Consider the following 24,676-nt stretch of genomic DNA (forward strand, 5'->3'; position numbering starts at 1 on the left):
CCTCCGTGTTACTCTTGGCGAGCAGCGTAACCAGCGTCTCATCTCGTCTCTCTGCTTTCATTTAGGTTCCATTGTGGGAGAAGCAGCCAGGCCTGGAGCTCCACATATACATCTGTGTTAGTTTTGACACAGAGGAGCTCGTAGTTCTTTCCACTTCAGCAAAAACATGAAAAACAATCAAAGCAGGAGCGACTACACACGCTTGAATTTGAATATGGTCGACAGCAATCGGGAGACATTTGTCATAATGTGCTTTTGGACATCAGCTACTGAACTAACGCGCTTCTCTAGATGGATTAAATTGGACAGCTGACGATTCAAATCGTTTGGCTGCGGCAGACAGATTGAGTTCAAGTCTGTAAGGACAATGAGAGGCGATTACAAAGCTCCACTCCGCCACAAAGAGCTGAGACGAGCAGTGCCAACTCCATTTCGATGCGACCGACCCAATCGGCTTCTCCGTCCGGCCGTCACTGATAAAGGCAAACTCACAAGCGCACACGGAAGAACAATAAGGTTGTGGCGGATGGACGTGTTGATTTAAGGAACGTGGGCTGAAAGGCTGCGCTGAACACACCGATACTACGCTCGAGACCCGTGACCCCTAGGGCCCCATTTATGTGTTGACTACTTATCTTAATGTCCTACAGTATATACCAACAAAGGCAACAACCGTCTACAGCTGTCGTAACTTTGACGACGTGAGGAAATGTTGGGTTTGGCTTTAGGATACACAGCAGCCAAACCGCGGCGGTGTCCGGGTTCCCGTTTGGAGCGGACAGCAGCATGTGCGTGAAGGAACCATGGCAGACCAGGGGTGGGCCCAGGGGACGTTCAGAGGGATGGGGGTAGGGACCGAGTGGCGTGGGGAAACAGCAGCAGTGATCACGGTCAAACACGTGAGATCGTCACATGGGTTCCTTTGATTCGGTCTCCATCCTAACAGCTTCATACGCTCGGCTGGAAACAAACCACGGCCTCCTGTCCTCGTGTAATCAGTGGCTTAGAAACAACAAAAAATCAACAAATGAGGATTCTGTCTACGTTAGGGTGCGGCGCTCCATAATGTCACAAATATCAGAAGGTACGAAGGCAAAGAAACAACAATTCGATCAGATTCTAAGGCATCACAAGGTTTAGCCAGCGGCCATGGCGCTGCAGATACATAAACTCACAGAGTCCGACTTTTACCTTTCGCTCTTTGCTGAGGCTCTACAAAAACAAAAAGAAGAAAATCTGAGGCGTTAACAGGAAGTGGAGTGGAGAGCCGGGGTTTGACGTTTCCTGTTCACAGTTTGTTCATACGGGTGCCCCAGCATAGAGGCGAACTCCAGCTGAATGTGATTATGATCCTCCCCTAGCTGCTAAGTCCTGCGTTGTGGGATAAAAAGCCTAAAATGGGCGAGGGACGCCGCGCCGGCCCGCTGGACCCACGGTCGGCGAAGGGCTAGTGGTCTTGTAGCGTTATTGTCTTCATTTCTCCGGGTGGCTCTCGTTCCGTTTGGCGTCGCGGCCGATCGGGCCTTTTGCTTGGTTTTCCCCGGCAGCTTTGCCTTGCTGCGGCGGCGGCGGAGGTGCGTGCAGGCCAGCCTCGGTGCCGATGTTGACGGTGATGTTGGTGTAGAGGGGCATGTATTGCCGTGACACTATCTCGTACTCGGCCGTGTTCATCCCATCCTGCTTCCAGGTCTGACGTGTCTTGGCCAGCATGTTGAACCTGGGAAAGGCGATGGGAGGAGTGAATTCTGAGGACGACCCGCAGGAAGTTTCGATTCTCTCACGTTCAGATTCTTACTTTACCTCTTTGGGTTCACGTCGTTGCCTTTGTCCAGCTTGTGTTTGATCATCTTGTAACGGCCCGTCTTCAGCGAGGGACGTGTGATGTACATCCCTGCCAGAGAAACCCTGAGGACACACACACACACACGCACGCACACGCACGCACACGCACACACACACACACACAGTGGTTCAAGCAAAAGCGTTTCTCCTGCATCTGTAGTAGTCGGACTGTGTGACACGCCGCCTCACCTCACTCCGATGTCGTCATCCTCGCCGCCCCAGCCCCAGTAGTTGTTGGGGAAGCCATTCATTTTGAGGTAGTGTAGTGGCGTCAGAGCCGACACTCCTCCAAAGTACATCTTGTATGGAAGCCTGGAGAGAAATACAAACGCATTTAGATATTCTGAAGAGAAATCTGTAAAGAGAAAGAGAGCGAGCGAGCGAGAGAGAAAGCGAGCGAGCGAGAGAGAGAGCGAGAGACAGCTAGGGAGAGCGAGAGAGATCACCCACTTATAGCCAAACTTGTCCATGGCGATGGCCGCGTGCTTGGGGTTGGAGTCGCAGACGTACGTGTTGCGGTCGTCCTCAGGAATGAGGTCCACGTCGTGGAAGAACAGACAGTCCCAGTCTTCCTCCCTCATGGCCTCGCGGAATCCCACATTCATCAGCTTGGCTCTGTTAAAAGTGTAGTTTCCTGCCTGCGGATCCAAATGCTCAAAGTCAACACTGCAACGTGTGTGTGTGTGTGTGTGTGTGCGTGCTTTGAAGTGGAGTTGTGCGTGTGTATGCTTCAAAGTTGAGTCTGAACCTGATCCAGATGGTTGACAGTTTCAAATATTGATAAATCAACAATGGAATCAGCAATGACAGATGCCATGCCAGAACCCCATGGTGAGAGATAAAGAGATGAAGTGCTGAGGAGTCAACATGAACCGATTTTAAACAACGTTTTTAAAGGGATTAAAACCTATAAGCAGCTCAAGCGTCCAGTCACTGGTATGCAGGGCCAGAGCTGAACACTAGAGGGCAGACTTCATCCAGCCACTAACTGCAGCCAGGCAGGACGGCCCAAAGTCTACTAAGGACCCGATTCATCCATCCAGGTAGGAAAGGTCGGAAATAATCAAATACAAAACAAACACTGCCGGAGTGTGTGTGTGTGTGTGTGTGTGTGTGTGTGTGTGTGTTTCACCTGATGGATGATATAAATGCCGTAGTTTAGCTGTTGCCTCTGCAGGAAAGGGTGCAGGTAGTACAGCAGGAACTTGAGGTGATGTTCTCTGTGTCTGTGTGGGATAATGATGGCCGTTCGATGCTTCGCCTCACAGTCTGGCGGCCTGTAGCGCCCCCCTCGGACCACAAGGGGGTTTTTCCTCTGGACGTCGGTCAGAGTGAGCCCTGAAGGAAAGCTGACGTGGATCGGCCCGCCTGTAAGCAGGGAACACTTTGCCGTCACTCTCTGGTCTGGATTTCAAATATGCGAGGAGGGGAAGTGGGGAGTCTGAGGTGAGAGCTCCCTGAGGGCTCTAATCAGTCAACATGAATGCTTTATTCTAACAAGCTTCTGCCTACTGATTCCACCTAAATGAATAAATAAAGTCTTCTCTTCAACAAGAAGACAGGAGTTTTCCCTGTGAGATCTCATCAGAGTCCTCCTGCACATTTGTTGTGTTTACATTGAGGAAAGCACAGATGCTTCCAAACTAACACTTTCTGATCCTCAGTTCTGCTTTAACAGCTGAGTGATCAGGATGTGCTGGATGTTTACAGTTGATGTGAAACGGCCTGCAGCCTTCAGCCACAGCTTGCATCACACTCAAACCACAGGCTGCTGTCCAACTTCAGCCTCCTCATCCTCTGCAGCACACACACAGCCTGTTGTCCAAATATTACATCTTTAAAAGCTGGGATATTTCTTGTTTTGTTTTAACAAAGCCGGCCTTCGCGTGTGTGTGCGTGTGTGTGTGTGTGTGTGTGTGTGTGTGTGTGTGTGTGTGTGTGTGTGTGTGTGTGTGTGTGTGTGTGAGAGAGAGAGAGAGAGAGAGAGTCTGGGCTCATGCGGCACTATGCACATGTTCCATACTGTTGGAGTACAAAGATCAGCCGCTCTCCCTCTGCCAAACCAGTTCCACCTTTCCTCCAGGTGTCAGAAAAAGAGCTGATGACCTTTGGCTTAGGTATCAGGAAGTAGTTTCATTTTACTGGAAATCATGCAGGAAGTTGCAAAGGTCGGAAGCAGGAACCACGGCAACCTGCTCTGTCACAGCAGACCTGAACTACATTCACTCTATACGCAGTTGGATTGGAACAAACCTCAGATACATGGAAGGATAGCAATGCAAACCAAACTGGAGCCTCCTTGTGTTCCACTTTGTCCTAATCTTGGGATAAGATGCAATCTAAATCTACGTAGTGTAGGGACATTGATTGCAGCGTTATCGTTGCAGACAGCTGCTTCAAAGAGCCGCATGATAGAAACAGATAGATGTCAAATGAAGTGTGTGTGTGTGTGTGTGTGTGTGTGTGTGTGTGTGTGTGTGTGTGTGTTGCACATGTTGCTCCACCTTGCCACACACACACACACACACTTCATTTAACATCTATCTGTTTCTATCATTGCTATCCTTCCATGTATCTGAGGTTTGTTTGATGAGTTACCATCTTCAGAGGTTGTCTGTATTCTTTTTAGAACTCTACAGCACCGATCAAAAAGAGATGTGTGTGTGTGTGTGTGTGTGTGTGTGTGTGTGTGTGTGTGTGTGTGTGTGTGTGGGCCGGCACACCTACGCTACATCTCTCCAGTTACTATTGTTCCTCAGCAGCCATTGGAGCAGATGATGAAAAACTGTATGAGCTGTAAATTAGTGTGTCCGTGTTCTTGTTAACTGTACCAGCACTGCAGTGTGCGCCAGCTTTTGTGTGTGTGTGTGTCTATTCTTACACACACACACACACACACACACACACACACACACACACACACACACACACACACACACACACACACACACACACACACACACACACACACACACACACACACACACACACACACACACACACACACACACACACACACACACACACACACACACACACACACACACAGGACTCGTGGCGCCCGTTCATGACCCCCGTTCACGACTGGTGGCGTTGTGTGATGAATTATCTGTGTATTAAATGAGAACGGATGGAAGGAGGGAGCGGAACTCACCTATCAAAGGGGACGTCTTGGGGCAGAGGGGCATGCCGTCTCCATGGTTATGGCCTTTGGCTAGGTGGGACAGGTTGGCATAGACGTCCCCACTGGCGATGCCACCCACTGTGTGGTTGCGGCCCGTGGAGCCGCTGCTGTCGGGCTTGCGGAAGATTCGGATGAAGTAGGTGACCCTCTTCTGGTAGCCCTCCCTGGAGAGCAGCGCCATCACCACCAGCTGGATGCCAAGGAACATGAACAGGTAGCGCCATTTGGACTGGATGCTTAGCATGGCGAGCGCTCTGTGTCGCCGACAGCAACGGAGGCCAGGCGGGAGGAGGCGGGCCGCAAAGTCAGGGCAGCACTCAGGTGAGCCGATGCTGGGGCTACGTTGGCTCAATCAAGAGTGGAGAGAGGTGGCCGTGGTTATGATGACTAGGTGAGGAAGAGGCTTCTGCTACTATGCACCTTCCTTAACCTACAGGCACTGAATGGGAAGGTTCATGTGAGGAAGTACAAAGCAATCATCTGTGGCAATATGGAGCTGGAAGATGGAGAAAGACCAGTACGTTTAAAACAACAACTGTATTTTTAAAAAAAAGGCACTTTTGGTGGACTGGAAACTAAAGAGACGACCAAAAATAAGCTGAATAAAAAAAGAAAAAAGGTCAATGGAGGAAAAGGTCAGTCGCCTTGCTCTGATTCACTGCATTCCCCGCTGCAGGTACGTGTGTGGCAGATATGTCCAAAGTTTACAGTTGTTCCAGTTGCTGGTTGCTGTGGGGAGGTGTTGCCCGTCCCACATCATGTAGTTTCATCCCTCACTGAATTCCATTCGTTGCCCTGCAAAGCTCATCGTCCTCGAGTCAAATAAATGCCAGCGTCAGTGTCTCTCTCTCTCTCTCTCTCTCTGTCTGTCTCTCACTCGCTCGCTACCTCTCCCTTTCTCCCTTTGTGCGCTTTATGCTGCCTTCTGTTCTCTCTCATGATCTCTCCTGGGGGAGGCCTCGGCAACAACAACAACGGCCGCCGCGACAAAAAGGAGCATATGCAGCCCGTATAGGCCCTGTACTTTACAGAGGATTATACACGCCATCCATCCGCTCCCTGCCTGACTGGCTGGAGGGACAGGGGGGGCAGACCGTGACCAGCGTGGGAGGAGTGGTCAGGGGGATTGGTTTGTGTGGGCGAGTGTGTATTTGCTGCGGGAGGGTTGGGGTGGAGGGTCAAGCTGAGAGAGAGAGAAAGAACCGGGAGAGGAGATGGAGGAAGAATAGGAGGAGGAGGGAGAGGTTTGACGCCCACTGCTATTGTTCCATAATGATGCGCAGCGACGAGCTCGCTGGCCGACAACCGGTGGCACCGCTGGATGGGCAGGATGTGGATCAGTGCAGCACGACTCTGCGAGAGGGAGAGAGAGGGAGAGAGAGAGAGACAGAGAGGGGGAGAGAGAAAACACCAGAGAGGAGGAGCGACAGTTAGCTTTGCTTCAAACCGATGACATCTGCACTTTCCTACCTGCTGCAGAATATTCCCCCCCCTGTGCAAACAATGACTAATTGTGTGTTTGTTTACACGGCGACACCGCAGCACTGCTGCATGGCGATTCATCAGACCCCCAACCAAAGAGACCTGCAGCACCAGACTCTCCCAACGTAGATGAAACTCCCCTAACACGCTGCATGAGAGCCTTGATTTGTTGTGTTGGCCCGACACACACATCCTCATTTCACAAATGGATTAGTGCTGGTGAAAGTAACTGGCCTAAGCTCACTGATCTTAGTCCTACTGAGGCCCATGAGGCCGCTGTTGAACAGATTAGTGAGACTAAGTGGAGTTACTGACTAAACAGGCGTAATTGTGCGGCGAGACTGAGCTCACGCCTGCACGTTAACAACACACTGCCAGCATTTCCACTCATCTCAGCCAGGTGTGTTTCCAGGCCTGCTCTCTCTGCGTGTAGCTGCTAATTACATGTGATGCATGGTCACGTGACCAGTGTGTGTTCTGCTCGATATGCTAGCTGGAAACAATGGTGAGGGTTTATTTACATACCTCTCTCATCTTTCTCACACACCGAAACTATCAACATATCTCTCTCTCTCACACACTCTCACTCTCACTCTCACTCTCTCACACACACACACACACACACACACACACACACACACACACACACACACACACACACACACACACACACACACACACACACACACACACACACACACACACACACACACACACACACACACACGGGGGTTGCTACACAGTTTGTTTCTGCAGAAGGAAAGAAGCAAAGACGAGAGGCAGGAGGAAAGGAAGGTGGGAGGAGGTGAGAGAAGGAATCGTCTGTCATGTTTGCTATCACAGAATGTAGTCTTAAGTATTGTAATTGAGGTAACATCATGTCATAATGCAGAGAACACTGTGTTTGGGCTGCATGGCTGAGGCTCAGCTGTTAGTCGAGTTAAACTCAAAGTATTCAGCTTTGGCTTCAGGAGGATTTTCCATTCCGGGATAATAAATCATTTTTCCCTCAGAATATGGGGCTCAGAAAGGCGAGCGGAAAATCTCCAGATGATTTTCTCTAAATCTGCTGATGGAAATGCAGGCAGATGGAGGGATTGACCCTCTCACTTTGCCCAGCCCCCTTAATAACCTCACAGATGATGGATATGGTTTATATAGATCAGGACATAACGACAAAGCTTAATCCCACAGGAGGGAAACTCGCCTCCGCTGCTGGAAAACTGTCATCTCTATAAGGAATAACAGTTCTACGCAAGGAACAATAAAGCACAGTGTTCAGAATGTGCAGTCCTTTTACAACATCCACACGTTTGAATGTTTTCACTTAAGACTTATTCAACAGATCAAGTCTTCTAGGACAAACCGTAGTGCGTTCGCGTGAGCCGCTACATGACATTGAATCATACCTCCGTCTATCCCACTGGGGCTGCACTCCAAACATCCGTGACACGCCCCTTCCCACTCGCCCATCACGCACGGGCCCCCAGTCATTGTAACGTGTTATATTTCCTCCTCGCAGGCGAAAGAAGCCGGCACTGGAGGGCCATATTGTGCTTATGCTGGCTCGTATGCTGGGAGAACTTGGCAGAGGGGAAGCTTCTGGAACAAAGCTGGAGCAGGGACTTAACACGCATATAAAAGAGAGCCTGTGACTCGATGCAGACAAATGTTTGTGTTAGCCGAGAGGGTGAAAGACAAAGCAACTTGGAGCAGCTGGAGAAGAGAGAGCCGCCAACAGTCCGGTTACACTATGTACTTTTGGGCTCATTGTCTCTCCTGAACAAACATTCCTCATGTCTACGCTAGGAATTCAACGCAGTATCAAAGGAAAGCTTCTTCCGGCCGTTTTCGTTCCGCGACAGTTTGAGCTTAAAACTGAGATGGCAGATCACAGCCAACAAACGGGACCTTCTCCTTTCTACCCAAGGGGCATTCATAATACATACGTATGCTGCGTCCGCATGCATGCTTGCACACACACACGAATTGATGCGAGAGGAACCGAGGAGGGCTTCGACATGAAAAGCAGACAAGGGAACAAATGGGGGTGGGAGTTTTATATTTAGATCACCGTCTGGGGACCGAGGCTTGTGGTTAACACGGCTGTTCAGATGCAACGGGGGAACGGCACAACGCACACATGCGCAGCTCCAGAGACCGCAGCAGTCGCCCTAAAATGGGGATAAATGAGCAGCCTTTCCAACTCACAGTGTGTGTGGGGGTCACCTATTCAGACATCCCTACTGAGTCTCTGCTGCCAAAGCCAAAGTCCCGCTTCAGTGGCCTTCCTCCGTTACTTCTCCTCTCCAGCCGTCACGGCCCCGGGACTCATTAGCAGCGTTTGTGCACACGTCACATTTTCTCAAGCGAAACCTCGTCTTCCTTCATCTCCCGGTGGAATCAGTTGTAATCTCGACTATCCGCGACACAACCGAGAGGCTGACGTGAACTACAAACTTGCGACGGCAGGAAATTAAACAGGAAGCTTTCGAGTTTGGGCTTTTTTCTGTCTTTGATCCTCAGCTGCCAGATGTGTGCTTGTGAAGGGGAAAAAAAAATATTTACAGCAGAGAGGCAGATGAAAATATGCGGCGGCGAAGCGGAGCAGATGTGCTGAGGGACTCTTCCAGGAGAGGAGAGACAAAAGGAAAGGAAAGGAAAGCTTCCTATACTAACAAAGCTCTGCCGTCTGGATAAGGCTTTGACCTCTGACCCCTGCCAAAGCACACGGGAGGGCTCTGCTCTACGGGATGAGCCTGTCACATCAGCTGGACCGTGCCATCAGGCCAACATGCCCCGGTCTTAAATGCCAGGGCTTCATTGTAAATCCCTGAAAACCTGCTATGGTTAACAGGGGAGAAAAGCCCTCAAGTCCCAGCCTCCACACTCAGAACAGATCAGAACACTAGTTTGAAATGTTGAATCTATGAAGCCGTTTGAATGCTCAATGAATATTAAACTTCAATCAACACGTGCTTCCAATCAAACTGAGCACCCTTCAGCACAGAGGCGTAGCTTTAAATCCCAATATACTGACCTGAGAGATTTACATAACCTTGGCCCCTGGTGCCAAAGTGCACTTTTGTATTGGCAACCGTTCAATTCTATCTGACTCTCCACAACTATTGCGACAGATTAGGGAAACGCCCCTCTGTGTGATCTCCCTGGGCCTCACAGACTTTCCTTCTCCCTCCTGCTGGTGTGACAGTTACCACAGAAGTCAAACATAAGAGTGGATTTGGAAAGACTCCATCTGCTGGAGCCAATGGACGATTTATCTCATCATCATTATCACTTTATCAATGTGCGGCAGTGGCAAAGGGGAGCAGACTTCTTCAAATTGGTCTTCTTATTTCACCGACAAGAAGTTTGCTTTCTTTGTCGCAGTAGTAAATGTTGTTCTGCTGGTTTGGAGTGAAGCTGAACTGGGGGTTGGATGTGACCTGTGATCTGAATACGGCCCACAGGCACTGGTAACCAGGTAACCACACCGTTTAACTGTACTCCAATACCAAAAGGTTAAGGGAGTAGGGTTGTCATGACGCTACAATTTCAAGTCTGTACGATACTCTGAAGTATCGAAATTCAATACCATTTTGGATACCCAGGGGTGAGTGGGCGGAGTCTGGAGACACCGAGCCACGAAGAAACATGTTTTTATTCAATCAAACCTTTTTTGTCATTTGTCATCCATTGTGTCCCCTGTCACTGTTAAACCAGGGCCTCAGAGCAAATCAATGATGACCCACCAGAATAAAAGTCTAGACACGTGTAGGTTCTTGCCCCTTAACAGTGTTGCTTAAATGCCAGTTAGCCTTAGCTATTTAAAGTTTAGCCTAAATAATATGGAATCACATTGCTGCTTTCTTTCTTTAGTTCATTTACTCCCCTTTACATTTGAAATGCTTGAACAGTGTCTGACTCTAAGCAGGGGTGTCAAACTCATTTTAGTTCGGGGCCACATTCAACCCAATTTAGATTCAAGTGGGCCGGATTAGTAAAATCATAGTGTTATAACCTCTAAATGGATGTAAATGGAAAAGTTTTCCCTTTGTTTTAATGCAAAGAAGTACAGGCTCATATTGCAGATGTTTACTTTTATTTAACTATCTTTCTACAAAACATATGATGAACAACCTGAAATTTCTTAAGTCAGTGTTTCCCAAACTTTTTCTGCAGGAACAAAACAACTTGTATGATTTTAAATGTACATACATTTCCACATCTGTGTAGAAATATGAACTGAACTGACTCACTATCTCCAAAAAAAGTCTTGGAGGAACAGAGTTTAACTCTGCCTGGACAATTTGCAATTTGCTTTCACTGACAACAATACAGGAGAGAAATAATAATAATTAATAATAATGAGATGAGAGAGAGAAATTATAATAAATAAGAGAAGTAAAAGGCAAAATACTCAAAGACATTTCCAGAATAAACACGCAACATTTAGTGAAAGTACAAAGCAGGAAATGAACGTAAAAGAGCGATTTGGATACTGCTGTGGAAAGCTGGGGAGACGGTTCCATCAAGAAGATTGATTTGAGAAGATTGTAAGGCACGGAAAGCCGCTCACAGACGGAGATTACATGAAGGAAGCATCTACGAAAATATCAGAGAATCTATCCTCGGAAAATCAACTTCTTTAAACGCTGATCTGATGCTGATGTGGAAACGCTGCATTTTAGCGTCGGGATGCCGTCACTTCACGGGACGCAAAATCGACATGCATTGTATGCATTGAAATGTAGTTCATGGACAATTTACGCATAAGAGCTCTTTGCTCTCCCGGGCCACATAAAATGACTTGGCGGGCCGGATTTGAGTTTGACACCTGTGCTTTAAAGCCACTTAAATAAACAAAACTAAAAGCTACAGCCATGACATCATACTTACACATTACTCCAGGTCATCTTTGACTCTTACATTGTCGGCCCTTTATCGACAGGGCAGAAGGCAATTATCAAATGTAAACCTTAAGAGTCAAACTACTTTTAATGTCCATGAACTGTAACTTGTAGGATTCAGCTGTATTGTTGTTAGTATAATCGTCTCTTGGTGTGGAACTGATTGTGACCTTGACTCCTATGCTAGTTTAATGTTTGCTTTACAGGCCCCAACTTGCAAAAACATCATTTAATATCCAAAACTTAAACTAAACTCTAGTTTTGGATATTAAATGATGTTTATGCTCCACTACCATTTTTGCAGTAAACTCATGTGAGAGTGAATCTCAAACACGTGTAGATTGGTGAGACTTTGTACGGCTGAAAGGTGATGAGGTGTTCAGTGAGTCATTCAGCATTCCGTTTCCTCAAACCTCTCAATGTGAACCTGCTCTGTATGCGACTAAATTACTTCCCAAAACTCCCGTTGTCAAGTCAGTGATCAAGTCTTTCACCACAAAGCCTGGCGCCTCACCAAAATAAAACCTGAGCCGAGGGGGGCGGAGGGGTATTCAGTTTCTCTATTGGCAAGCGAGCTGCGGTCTGGTTCACCAACCAACTGAGAACACGATTAAATAACATGCAGACAAGCCCTGAGAAAAGATGTGTCTGCATAAGATCGCGTGCCAGCGTCCCTGCCATGGCAACCCATCCTGCGCCTTGGCCATTCATGGCGGGTGCAGCTGGTACACGTCTCTGTGACTGTTCCCTCAGGTCTAACTCTGCTGGGACAGACTTCTGAGAAGAGGGGAAAAACACCGTCCTTCTTCCTCACCGTCCTTCTTCCTCACCAGCGTCCTCCTCTTCCCTTGGGTGTTCATGCAGTTTCCATAGTGCAGTGTTCACCTCCAACCATAACCAAACCCTCAGGGCCAATCAACCATCCAATCAGTGTGATGCAAAGCTGGCAGCCGTGGTGATAAGGGAAACTCCCTGTGGTCTTATAATCCTCACTTTGAAACTACAGCAGCACGCCACACATGACACACATGATTCAACACCACAGGCGATGCAGCCAGAAGTACACCGGACTGATGAGAGCTACACTGCTGACTGACGAGCAGCAACCATGTCGTTTGTCACTTGTCGTTTTGATGGCCAACGTGCTGAACTAGACAGTGTGACACCTAACACAAGACACTATAGGATCAGAGGGGAACTGTAGCTCAACAATGAGTTGGATCAGTGTCACAGCAACATTGTGAGAATATTGCACCTTGTGCTTTCAAATAATAATCATCTCAAGATTTGGGACTAAAGGGATCTTCCTTGTTAAGTAAACCAAACGCTATCATTACTACGGTCTTATACAGAGAGGAACCTGCTGTTCTCTACCGCATGTTCAGGAACAGGAACAGCAGTGTGATAGGAGGTGGAGGTTGAGGTATCAGGACAGTCGCCGCTGAGAAGAAATCCTATTTTCTTTAAATGCAAATGAATGGTTTATGGCTACACAATGAATCCAATGGCCCTCCTGATAGGAATATAATGTGACTATAAGAATGGAGGTGACTTTTAATTCATTCAATAAAGTCTGGGCTGCTAATTCATAGTTTGGAATAACATTCTTACTCTGATTCTTTTTCTTAATATACACAATTTAGTTTTTGATTTGATTTTGAAATATCCAAAACATGATTTTGAAGACAGTGTTAAAGTAAACATATAAAACAGTGTGAAACAGTGAGTCAGTTGTATATGAGCCGTGTTTGACATATTTGACACATTTGAAGAGATCCTATATGTTGTGTTTAATGTAATCACAGTCGCTTAACACCTGTGAAGCATTGCACGTGTTGTGTTTCCAGACAATGAGAAGCACTACTGGTGACTACACACAAACTCAAATGAGGACGGAGTGTATCAGGCTGACCACACGGAGGTGTGTGTGTGTGTGTGATAACGTGCCCGCGACATGCACAGGCCCTCTAATATGGAAAATAAAGGAGGAGTCTTGCCATCTGACCCTTGCACAGGTTCAAGTATGGGCACAGTCCAGCAGAGTGTGTGGGTGTGTGTAGAGAGAGGCGGAGGGTGGCTCTGGGGGGGTAATAAACCTTAAAATGGGTAAATAGGGACTTTGAGCTGTGATTGAGTTGGTTTGTTGGTATGAAGCCACACAGTCGCGCCCTGAGACTCAAAACTCCTCACAAATACTTCATACTTAAATCACTAATCCGTGTAAAGCTCTTTACTTACATTGTTTGCCTGATTTTAGAAGTATCGCAGAATCTTGACTAACTTTTAAAAACATTTCGCGGGGGGCTGCGGCTCTAAGTTGACTAAACTTTAACGAGCTGCTGACAGCGGCAGTTTAGATTGAGGAGTGAGTACAAACACTTTTTAAAAATTATGATCGGTAATTTGCGTCTTTCCCCATTCCCCATTCCCCAACAATGTAAGCACCAATTTAAAGCAGTTTGTGATCCATTTGTTTACTTCCCCTGGCTCTGACTTTTTATGTACAGCTAACTGTTGTGTAACTCGTTTAATCAATGCACGCCAACTAATCGCACTTTTCCAACTACAATGTAGCCACAACAAATATCTAAATCTGTTCTAACTTTCATCCCTGAGCTCAAATTTACAACTAATCCAGCTGTGACGGCAGAGCCAACCAGGCTAAACGCTCCTGGGGGTCTAGTTAGCTAGCGTAGAGGCAGCTAGCTTAGCAGACGTTTTTTCGCGGTAGATTCGCGGTTAGTTTGTCTCTTACCGGGGAGTTTGGTTCCTCCGTTGGTTCGTTAGTGGCCAGTCGTCGATATTTCCACCAGAAGTCAAACCTCTCCCGTGGTTCAGATATGTTTAGAAGTTGATGCTGCGTTGACGTGGACGTCCGGGGTTCTGCTACAGTCGAACAGCGAGCTCGCCGAGGTTCACGCAGCGGTTCCTCCTCCTGAAGCTCCACTCACATCACTCAGGCTCAGTGGGTTTGTAACGAACTACCCACGATGGACAAGTTTCATAGATTGGTATTCATGGTCCCGTAAAGTCAATGAAGTTCACAATTTAGAATACTTGTTTAAAATTGAATGGCACGTTCAAAAAACAGTGAAAAGTGCCACATCGGAACAAAATAACAGAGAAACGAAATATGAAAAACAACAATCAGAAAAAGCTGAAATTATAATCATGTGAAAACAAGGAAGATTAAATCTCAAAATAAAATAACAACTTCCAAACTTACCCATGAAGAGCCAAAGCTGTACCAAATCTTTCCTCTATCTCACCAATGACGTGGAGCAGGGGAGGAAATGGAACGCAACATTACCACCCAGCGGGTCTTTTGTTTTATTCGTCTCTTTTATGTCCTTAGTTCCACTTCCCACAACTGGCGACCCAGCGACCCTGACAATATGATTAGACTATTTGACAGAACACAACCACTCGCGTTGATCAGGGATTCTCCAACTCTCATAGACCTCTAGACTGATGTCTGTGTTGCTCATCAGCAGGGAGAGGGGAGGAGGGGGCCGATTATTCCCAAATATTCGGGGGCCAACGAAACTTCCTGCTTCTCCGTTTAGGAAGCCAATATCCTGACAATGTCTAGGAGTGAAACGTTTTGATGAATCGATCAGGCTAATTAACAAATGTATGTGTCTTGTTTCCCTAGGAGGCAATATGTTGAATTCGCTGTTCTTGCTGGATTTGAATGTTTTAGATTATATAAACAGCTAGATTAAACTACTCTGGTGACTTTGATTTTATTTAAGTGACTTAATATTTAATAGATGGATTTATTAAGAGCTTATTGTAGTCTCACCCACATAGATATATACTATTGTAGGACAATGGTGACACTTTGCTAGAATTGCTGTATTTATATTCATGATGGATACTATTGTAAACGCACTCCCGCCTACCTGTGGTTAGAAGGGAGAACTACAACTCCCCCCTCCTGTATTAAAAAAGGATCTCCAAAATGTCCTATAACTGTATAAGCACTGTCTTGTGTTATCCCTACTATTGTTGTTAAACTTTATACATGGACCCTGAGGTAGAGTACAAGTGGACTGGAGTTGCAATGATTTTATAGGGTACATACAGAATTTACAGGATGTCAAACAGCACGTCATGTAAAATGTTTGAGACAGCTTTTCAGGACAAAGGGGGAAGCTCGGCCCACAGGTGGCCACCGTTAATCTTGACCACATCACTTCAAAAGATCAAGACAATGGAGGGAGTATATTTAGGAGACGATAGGTTTATCTGATGCAATGGCTGCTGCTTCTGCTGTCACAGTATCTGCTTCCAAAACTGGCAATAAATTGCAAATGTTATTTAGAAAAGGTACACACGTCGGAATATATAACCAGACATTTTGATGGGGCAGCAGCATGGGCCGGACAAGAATCTGCATTATGGTTGAAATTGACAAAACAGGTTGCACAGTAAAATCCATTTTATGCGTGTCGATATTGTTCAAGCAATCCATTCCACTTTGCTACTACATTGCTGCTCCGTTCCTTTAACAGCTTATTTATCTATCAAAAGCCTGATATTGAAAAGCAATAAAACAAGGACTTATTGTTTTTATGGAAAACATCTTTAATGGATTTTTTTTTAATAATGTCTTTTCAAGTGAGTACACATAGATACAAATGTTCTGCTGTTATTCTAGCTACAATAAAGGTCAAATAGATACAGGAACCACTAGAGTGCTTGTACAAAAAAACCTAAACCCTGGTGTCATGTGGTAGTGTATCTTTCTCATGGCCTAAGCTGACATTCAGCCTTGTACTGCAGGGAGTAAATGAAGTCTGAAAATCAATGAGAATCCACTAAAGACACACTGAGGATACAGACGCAGACATCATTCAGAACAGACTTGTGTCTCTGGACATTTCTTTTTCCGGATGCATTTGTCATCTACTTGTAGAACTCGTGCTCCTGCTCATCCTTTTTGATGACGGTCTTATAAGCTTTTTCAAAATCTTTGGCGAGGACGATGTACCTGTTCTCACGCACTGCCAACATGCCAGCCTGAGACAGCAAAAGAAATGGGCAAAGTTTAAAACAGACAAAAAAAACAAACAGCAAATGCAATGATTTATACATTTAGTTATTCTATGAGAAAATGGAAAAAGCTCATCTGTACTCTGAAAGCAAAGGAGAACAACAATGCTCTGGCTCACCTCCTGACAGATGGAGTTAATGTCCGCTCCTGAGATCTTGTCTGGTCTGGCCACATCTACACATTAGTTAAGGACAAATGAACAAAGCAGCAACACTAAAACACATGCAAGGGGCTGAATCGTGTGTGTGTGTATAAATAAATATATATTTATAAAAAAGTATAAATATATATGAAGCCAAACAGTGTCGCAGGAAAATTCAAATCCAAATGAACAATAGTTGAAACTCTTCAGCAGATGGAAGCAGTGATTCTGTATTTGATTAATTTACCAAAGGTCACATGTGTCTCATTCTGCTGTTAGGAAATACATGGCCAGGAAAAAACAAACTCGCCACTGCTTAATGGGCAGAGTCTTGTGTCATCACCAGAGAGCTGTAATCAGCAGGCAGTGATGGACGCTGTGCCTTCGTAACTCAGTTAAGACATTACAGGAAACACAATGAAACGGTGCATCAGCTGCGGTGGAGTCCCACAAAGCTTCATGTTGAAATGTGATATTGAGGCAGTCAAACAAATGGATCAAGGCCAAACAACACAACTCAATTGTTCCTGAGAATAACTGAGCTGGACAATAACAGGGAACAAAAGGAGTGATTGGTTTCTGCTGGCTGCCTCTTTGTTTCTCTATGATCTACAATAACTTAATGACCATTAAGTTATCAACCTAGAATCCCTCAGTGACCATGTATCTTTCCGCCCACCCATTCACATGGGACTAATAGAGTAAATAATGTACCAGTATACTGTAGCTTTTCATGCTGTATACTGCTCACATACACACTTTAAAATATGAATACACCCCAATGGGATGCAGGCATTCAATGGATTCATGAGCAGGAACGTCTTCAGAGTGGATTCACGGTAAAAAAAAAAAAAAGAACAGAGCAGAAAACTGGAGCGACACCCAGCCAGCAGAAAATGCTGACCTCTTGCAAAAAACAGCAACGACGAATTCCACCCATACTGAAATAAAGGCTGGTTGGGCACAGAGAGGAAATGAAGCCATTTTGTCAAACTGCCAGTTCCCAGCAGTGGAAGACAACAAATCTGAAGTAAATGTGTTACGATAGATAAAAATGTTTTAAGGGCGAAAATGCTATGATTTCTTTTATAGACATATATTAAGACATACATTCATGCTTGTTGAACCAAAAGGATACAGTCCTCCAGGTCAACCTCCTCAGAGAGATTCATTTTACTGGTAATGGTGGAGAAGATGAGACGTTTCTGCCTGCGGTCAGGCAGTGGGAACTCAATCTTTCTGTCCAGGCGACCAGGACGTAACAGGGCCGGGTCCAGCGTGTCTGCTCTGTTGGTGGCCATGATCACCTGAGGGGGATTCAGGTGTTGTCAGACGTCATGTGATGATTATATCAGACTCAAATCATATCATGTGGTTTCTAAAGCAGGGCTTTTGGCAACTTGATGAAAAGGTAAGCATATAGTGAGAACAGAGCAGGAGAGGACGGCATCCTATCGATCCAGTTGGTGTTTTGTGAACATAGGGACCAGCAGCCACTCAGGAATCTGACTTTGACTTGAATGGTTAACAGTCAAATTGTATGATGCACAAAAGGGACAACGTTTAAGAAAGGTGAAATCTTAAATGAGGGGACCAACCACTGCCACTGTCAGCATTTGTTAGTGGAGGGCAATTACATCCCAGCTGCTTTAGTAGCTTAGCTTTCTCTAAACATCTACAATCAGATTCTAAGTTTACCCACTCTTCATAACAACATTTGTCAATGAAATTCCTACAGTGTGACAAAGCACATGACAACAATCCTCCTTTTCAAAATCCACAAATAAAACAGGCAGACAGTAAACATGTTATAACACTGAAGACATTCTTTGTACTACTTCGAGTAGTAACAACATCTGCAAATAGCTTACAGGCTAAAAGTTCTTTGGAAGCTCTCAAGCACACAAACAAACCATTGAGGAATTTTGTAAATGGAGGAATGGACACAGGGCATAGGTGGAGCCAATGGCTGTGAGGCATAACGGAGTCTGCGCTGGGATGAAGAGGCAGGGGCTTGGTGACTAACCGACCCTAACCCAAACTGCATCACTGGGACCAAGAGAAGAAAAATAAACACGGCCCACCTTCACATTGACGTTCTGATCAAAGCCGTCCATTTGATTCAGCAGCTCCAGCAGAATTCGCTGCACCTCCCTGTCAGCTGCAGGGGAATAAAAGACAGGACATTCATTTTAGTATAATGCAATCACAGTTAGAGGACTGTGATCATAAATATCAAACAATAAAAAAAGTGTAGGAATAAAGTACAGGAATACATGGAAGTCAATGTGTTCAATAGGACACCTAGCGATGATTACACGTCAATGAATAAAGTGTGTGTTTGCCTGTAAATCAACCCACAACCTGAGCTCGGTTAGTATTTTGGTTTGTCTCCATCTACGTGTGAATGTGTGTGTGTGTACCTCCAGTCTGTGCATCAAAGCGCTTCGTGGCGATGGCATCAATTTCATCAATAAATATGATGGCCGGGGCATTTTCCTTGGCCAGCCGGAAGACATCACGTACCATACGAGGACCTTCACCCAAGTACTTCTGAACAAACTCAGATCCCACCACACGGATGAATGCCGCTGGAAGACAGAGACAATTGTCAAAGATTGATTACTTCATGTTCCTTATCAATAATCCCTACATAAAAGATCCAGAGTAGAATTCGTATGCAATGAGATGATGTATAGCAGTTTATGTTGTAGGCTTTAAGCAACCACAATCCAATCTAGGGCACAGAGAAAAGAACACAATATAGCAATGAATAACCAGTCCCATATGTGAGTCTAACGCAGCTGCCTTACCTGTGGTGTGGTGTGCCACGGCCTTGGCCAACATGGTTTTGCCGCATCCTGGAGGTCCATACATAAGGACGCCCCTGGGGGGGTCAATGCCGATCTGAAAGAGCAAATATTCAAAAGGTGAAGATCAGCAGCTATTCAAAATATGAGTAAATCATTCCTTAAATATCTACAACAGAGACTGTGAATCATATTCTGGGCGCTTTCACACCACAGTTCAACCTCCTTTCCTTACATAGCATCGCCTTTATTTGGTTGGCTTGGGTCTACACGGTCATTTGAGCATTGTGCGATCAGAACTACCACAAATATCCAAACTAACAGGTGAACTGAAGACACTAGGGGTGCTTTCACACCTACGCACCAATCAACATATCCATCACATTCCTGGTGACTATCTGACCTGTTTGTAGAGCTCAAAGTGTGTGAGGGGCAGCTCCACTGCTTCTCTGACTTCTTGTTTCTGAATGTCCATACCACCAATGTCAGCATACATCACATCTGGCTTTTGGTCTGGGAGCAAAAACACAGAACTGTTAGAGACAGGCAAGTAATACAAGCTTTGACTTCCAGCATAGAGTAAACTACATAGAAAATCACCTACATAATTTAAGAACTTAAAAAATAACATGTTCCACTCAGGTAAAAAAAGAAATCCATCTAAATTATTAACAGTTAAATCTCGAGTGGAGCATAGCAGCAGCACCAGCAGCCGACCCAGGAGGGCAGAGCTTTGTCTTAAACATGCCTACTGTGCATGTTCAAGCTCTTACCTGAAGTCAGCATCATGATGCTGCTGTCGGCTTCAGGTGGGAGAACATCAACCAGAGCGTTACTGTGTTTGTGCAGGGCTACAGAGGCGTTGGGCTTCAACAGCTCTCTGTCAATGGTGCTCAGGATGCGCACATAGTAGTTGGAGCCTAAGAGAATAACATTTTGAAAAAGAAAAAGGAGTAATAAGACATGCACACAAGTCATTATAGATTAAATACAAGTTCTAGACGTTGAATAATTGATATATGACTGCATATAGGGCATCTCTTCTTGGTTTTCATCCACAACAGGACAAAGCATTAAAATATACAGCATACAGGCATCTGTCAGGTCTATTCAGGCTTGGGCACAAAGCCATGCTCAACACTACTGCAACTTCCTGAGAATTTACCACACAGCAATTTTAGCTCACTAACACAATCTATACAACAATAAAGGGAATCTAAGGACACAAATATAATTTTAAAATGACAGGCAGTGTATAAATCTCTTCATAATGTGTCACTATAATAGATAATAGGTTAATTGGCATTTCAAATTGTACCTGTTGTGGAGCCAACAATAGCCGTGTTCTGGTCAACAGCTTCTAGGAACTGGCCAATGACCAGTGGGATGCTCTGAATCCTCTTCACCTCCTCCTGGGCATGAAGGAACTCCTTCTTCAGGTTCTTCTGTTCATCTTTGATATATTCCTCCTGCACCTCCAGGAACTCCAGCTCTTGTTGCAGCTTCTGTAACACAGTAAGCACAGGGAATTTAAACGGGGGGGGGGGGGGGGGGCTTTGTGCGGAGGAAGAGATGAGGATCAAATGAAGACACAGATGGATCTAAAGAAATGCAAAATAAAAGTTTGCAAAGAGCCACTTAAAAGCAACTGCATGTCTGGGAGGTACTGACTATTTCAACTGTGGTGTTTATGTCATCTGATCTAATACGTTGGCTGTAATTCAAGATACAAAACAATGTTATGATCCTGTGAGCAACCCTCTATTGGGGCGACATCTAGTGGACACTTTGATTAATGCTTCAGAATAAACATGCATGGATCTATGCAGGAGCAATGTTTGGGTCATACACTACTATCTGCAATGTACATTCATTATTTTGCCTTGTAAAGATTATTCTTATATCATTCGGGTCATTTAGGTCCAATTGCTTTTCAAGAACACACATTCAGAAAGTGGTTTTGTTTTAGATTTCCAATTTGATCAGGAGCAGATTAGTGTCTGCACCAAATGTACTGAGGTTTCCTCTATTACTTTATATTTGAGACTATTTAGTCATTTGCCGTTTCTGCCGGATTTAGTTGCGATAATGTTCCCACCTATGGCACAAGTTTTTTACAAGACAAATTGGGTCGGACCAGTGTGGGCAGACACGACGGACAAAGGGAGTTTTCATTTTAGATTCTTCAAAATTAGGATTTTGTTGATGGTAATGGATGCTCTCAAGTGCACAATTCCTTCAAATGGCCGAACAATCCTCACTTTGGACAAACTGGAAACCACAAACACAAACTTAACTTGACAAACAAACTAAATAATTCATAGAAGATTCCAGCATTAATTGTCTTCGCCGACCAGAACACCAAATGGATATAAGTTGAATTGTTTCGATGTCTGACCTTGTATCTGCTGTACAGGTCCTCCAGGTCCTCTGGTTCTGGTGCCAGGAAGGACAGGCCCGTCTGAGGTCTGGAGCTCAACATAGCTGGGATTTCTTCCTGAGTTGGAAGATAGATTGATAGACAGATAAACAGATAAATACTTTTATTTATCCCAAACTGGGGAATTGTTTAGCAGCATTACAGGTAACAGTAAAAACACAGCAGTAAATAAAAACACAGATATTAAAACAACACATGATTTTGATTGGTTGATCAGCAGTAAACCAGCAGCAAAGTCAAATAGAATCATTTGTTTATGAACATGAGACGACACAAAACATACAAGCACACAACAAAAACAAATAAAGAGCTAACAGCCATGAGCACTGTCTCCAGCTAGATACAAGCTAGGTGCCGCAAAGTTTGGTCATTCGGAGCTATTAACGACGCATAATGTGTATAAAAGACACACTTCAAGCGTTTAACATGTAAACTAGAATACAATGATTGCACAAAAACCGCTTCGGGATTTGTGAAAACTGTTTTTCTCGGGCTTTATCTGCATCACGCTAACGCTAGCTGCTAACTTGCATGACATAGCAATTACAGTGAGTAGAGAATGAATTGGCACGTTTACGTTTCAGCAGCGCAAACGGGCGAAAACAGCAACAGACAAAGACACAAAGCTACAGGTAGGAACGTTCAAATACCTGTTTTTACAAAAGGCTACCAGAGAAAGTCTATCTATTGAACGTAGAAAAAAAAATCTGGAATCAAGCGCACTATTTCATACCGGGTTCTTCTCCACGGATACGACGTCCTCCATGTTGATTTTTCATCGACTGAGTGTGTGACGTAAATCCGGTGTGCAAGGTTTTATGGGTAATGTAGTTCTGGAATGCGGGACACGATCGTTCGCTGTTTTTATGCGCAACAACGGGTGAAAGCAGGTTAAAACGCTTATTATTGAATAAAACACGCATACTCGTCTTCTTGGACACTTTTGCAGTTCATTAGAATGATGCAAACACACACAAAAAACTACCTTTAAACCACATTTAAAATATGTTGAATTTGTGTCTTAATCATATTTGAGGTAATCTACAGAATTATAAAATGTTTAGGTGTCCGTGTGTGTTTTATGTTATGTTATTCTATATGTTACTCAACACCTTTAATTATATTTGACATTAAACATAAAAATGAAATGTTGATTTGATTATAAAGATAAGATAAGATAAAAGTTTATTATCCCGAAGGAAACTACTGTGGAACAGTTACAGAACAGTGGATGTGTGTCTGACACTGTGGTGTGCAACACTGGGGCCCCTCAGGGTACGGTCCTATCACCATTCCTGTTCACCCTGTACACATCCGATTTCAAATTCTGCTCGGAGTCTTGCCACCTGCAGAAGTTCTCAGATGACTTTGCAATAGTAGGCTGCATCACCGAGGGAAAGGATGAGGAAAGCAGGGGTGTCGTGGACTCCTTTGTCGAGTGGTGTGAGCTGAATCACCTGCAGCTCAACACTGACAAAACTAAGGAGCTGGTGGTGGACCTCCGCAAGAAGAAGTCACCCCCCCACACCTGTGACCATCAATGGGGTGACTGTGTGCAGGTATACAAATACCTGGGAGTCCATTTGGACAACAAACTGGATTGGTCGAAGAACGCTGAGGCTGTTTACAAGAAGGGACAGAGCCGACTTTACTTCCTGAGGAGGCTTCGATCCTTCAATGTCTCTAACACCATGCTGACGATGTTCTACCAGTCTGTGGTCGCCAGTGCCATCTTCTTCGCGGTCGTGTGCTGGGGCAGTAGGGCGAGGTCAGCTGACGCCAACAGGATCATTAAGATCGTCAGGAAGGCTAGCTCCGTCCTGGGGGCTGAACTGGATTCGTTGGAGCGTGTGTCGGAGAGGAGAATGAACAATGACTCTCACACTCTCCACCAGGTGCTGGCCTCATACAAGAGTACCTTCAGTAACAGACTCATTCCCCCCAGGTGTACTACTGAGCGCCATAGGAAATCCTTTCTCCCTGTGGCCATCGGACTACCTCGGGACGGTGGGGACATAGGGATCTGAGCCCCGCCCCCCCCCAACCTGCTTCACTGTCACCTTATAGTATATTGCACTTAACGTTGCTGTATGTCATATATACACACGTGTGTGCTGTAGTTGTATAGATTGTCATTACTCATGCCTCAGTCAGATGCACATTGCATTTGTAACCTTGTCCTCCTTATGTACTTATACTTTCATGTACTGTTCCCCCCATTGTATGTACTTCGTACCCCTTATTGTGTATACTTATCGTGTACTTATTATCTACTTGCATTCTTGCACTTTTCATTATTGCATTTGGGTGATTTCAGATTTCTGGTTCTTGTTTTTTCATGCTGTACTGTAACTGTTGCACAGTAATTTCCCTCGGGATAATAAAATTTCATCTTATCTTATCTTATCTTATCAAGAGTGCATGCAGATAATAATAATAATAATAATAAGTACACACAATAAGGGGTACAAAGTACATACAATCGGGGAACAGTACATGACAGTACAAATGACAGTACAAATACATAAGGAGGACAAGGGTACAAGTGCAAATGTGTGTTTATTTGGCTCTTTGTTACTTTGTTTGCATATTTATTATTAGATTGAAATACAGCTTTTTTTCTTCGGTTTTCTTCTACTTAATTATTTATATTTACAAAGGTTCTATTGGTCAGAAAAATAAATTTGTTTTCCTGACTAGCCTGTTGCAGATGTAATCTTTCTCACATACACACTAGGCGTCAATAATAGTCATTTTCCATGTGGGTTTGAAGATTAGGTTTCAGCTGTGGGCTTCGAACAGAACAG

The 24,676-nt window shown here is 45.0% G+C and overlaps 2 protein-coding genes across 6 annotated transcripts; both read right to left on the reverse strand.

Moving 5' to 3' along the window:
• Positions 1 to 79: 79 nt before the first annotated feature.
• On the reverse strand, positions 80 to 14,893 carry LOC142999100 (beta-1,4-galactosyltransferase 3). The gene is made up of 8 exons (XM_076148519.1): positions 14,645 to 14,893; positions 14,174 to 14,399; positions 4,997 to 6,379; positions 2,975 to 3,210; positions 2,293 to 2,480; positions 2,032 to 2,154; positions 1,801 to 1,905; positions 80 to 1,717 (listed from the first exon to the last, which is right to left on the reverse strand). Exons 3-8 carry the CDS (start codon positions 5,268 to 5,270, stop codon positions 1,474 to 1,476), a joined length of 1,170 nt encoding a protein of 389 aa, XP_076004634.1. The 5' UTR covers positions 5,271 to 6,379; positions 14,174 to 14,399; positions 14,645 to 14,893; the 3' UTR covers positions 80 to 1,473.
• A 1,156-nt stretch (positions 14,894 to 16,049) lies between these two features.
• On the reverse strand, positions 16,050 to 22,689 carry psmc4 (proteasome 26S subunit, ATPase 4). 5 transcript variants are annotated; one of them, XM_076148524.1, is made up of 11 exons: positions 22,603 to 22,689; positions 21,828 to 21,926; positions 20,748 to 20,934; positions 20,203 to 20,349; positions 19,833 to 19,942; positions 19,433 to 19,526; positions 19,043 to 19,210; positions 18,704 to 18,780; positions 17,758 to 17,926; positions 16,596 to 16,651; positions 16,050 to 16,443 (listed from the first exon to the last, which is right to left on the reverse strand). In XM_076148524.1, the coding sequence occupies exons 1-11, from the start codon at positions 22,633 to 22,635 to the stop codon at positions 16,330 to 16,332; spliced, it is 1,254 nt and encodes a 417-aa protein (XP_076004639.1). In that variant the 5' UTR covers positions 22,636 to 22,689; the 3' UTR covers positions 16,050 to 16,329. The 5 variants fall into 5 exon arrangements, with proteins under 5 accessions (XP_076004639.1, XP_076004638.1, XP_076004640.1 ...); XM_076148523.1 differs by having other exon boundaries at positions 21,828 to 21,922; positions 22,603 to 22,683; XM_076148525.1 differs by having other exon boundaries at positions 22,520 to 22,668.
• Between the last annotated feature and the right edge of the window lie 1,987 nt (positions 22,690 to 24,676).

The sequence above is a fragment of the Genypterus blacodes genome, unplaced genomic scaffold (assembly GCF_046128005.1).
Source record: "Genypterus blacodes isolate CSIRO-AG114 ecotype Tasmania unplaced genomic scaffold, CSIRO-AGI_Gbla_v1 ptg000040l_1, whole genome shotgun sequence".
Classification (NCBI taxonomy): Eukaryota; Metazoa; Chordata; class Actinopteri; order Ophidiiformes; family Ophidiidae; genus Genypterus; species Genypterus blacodes.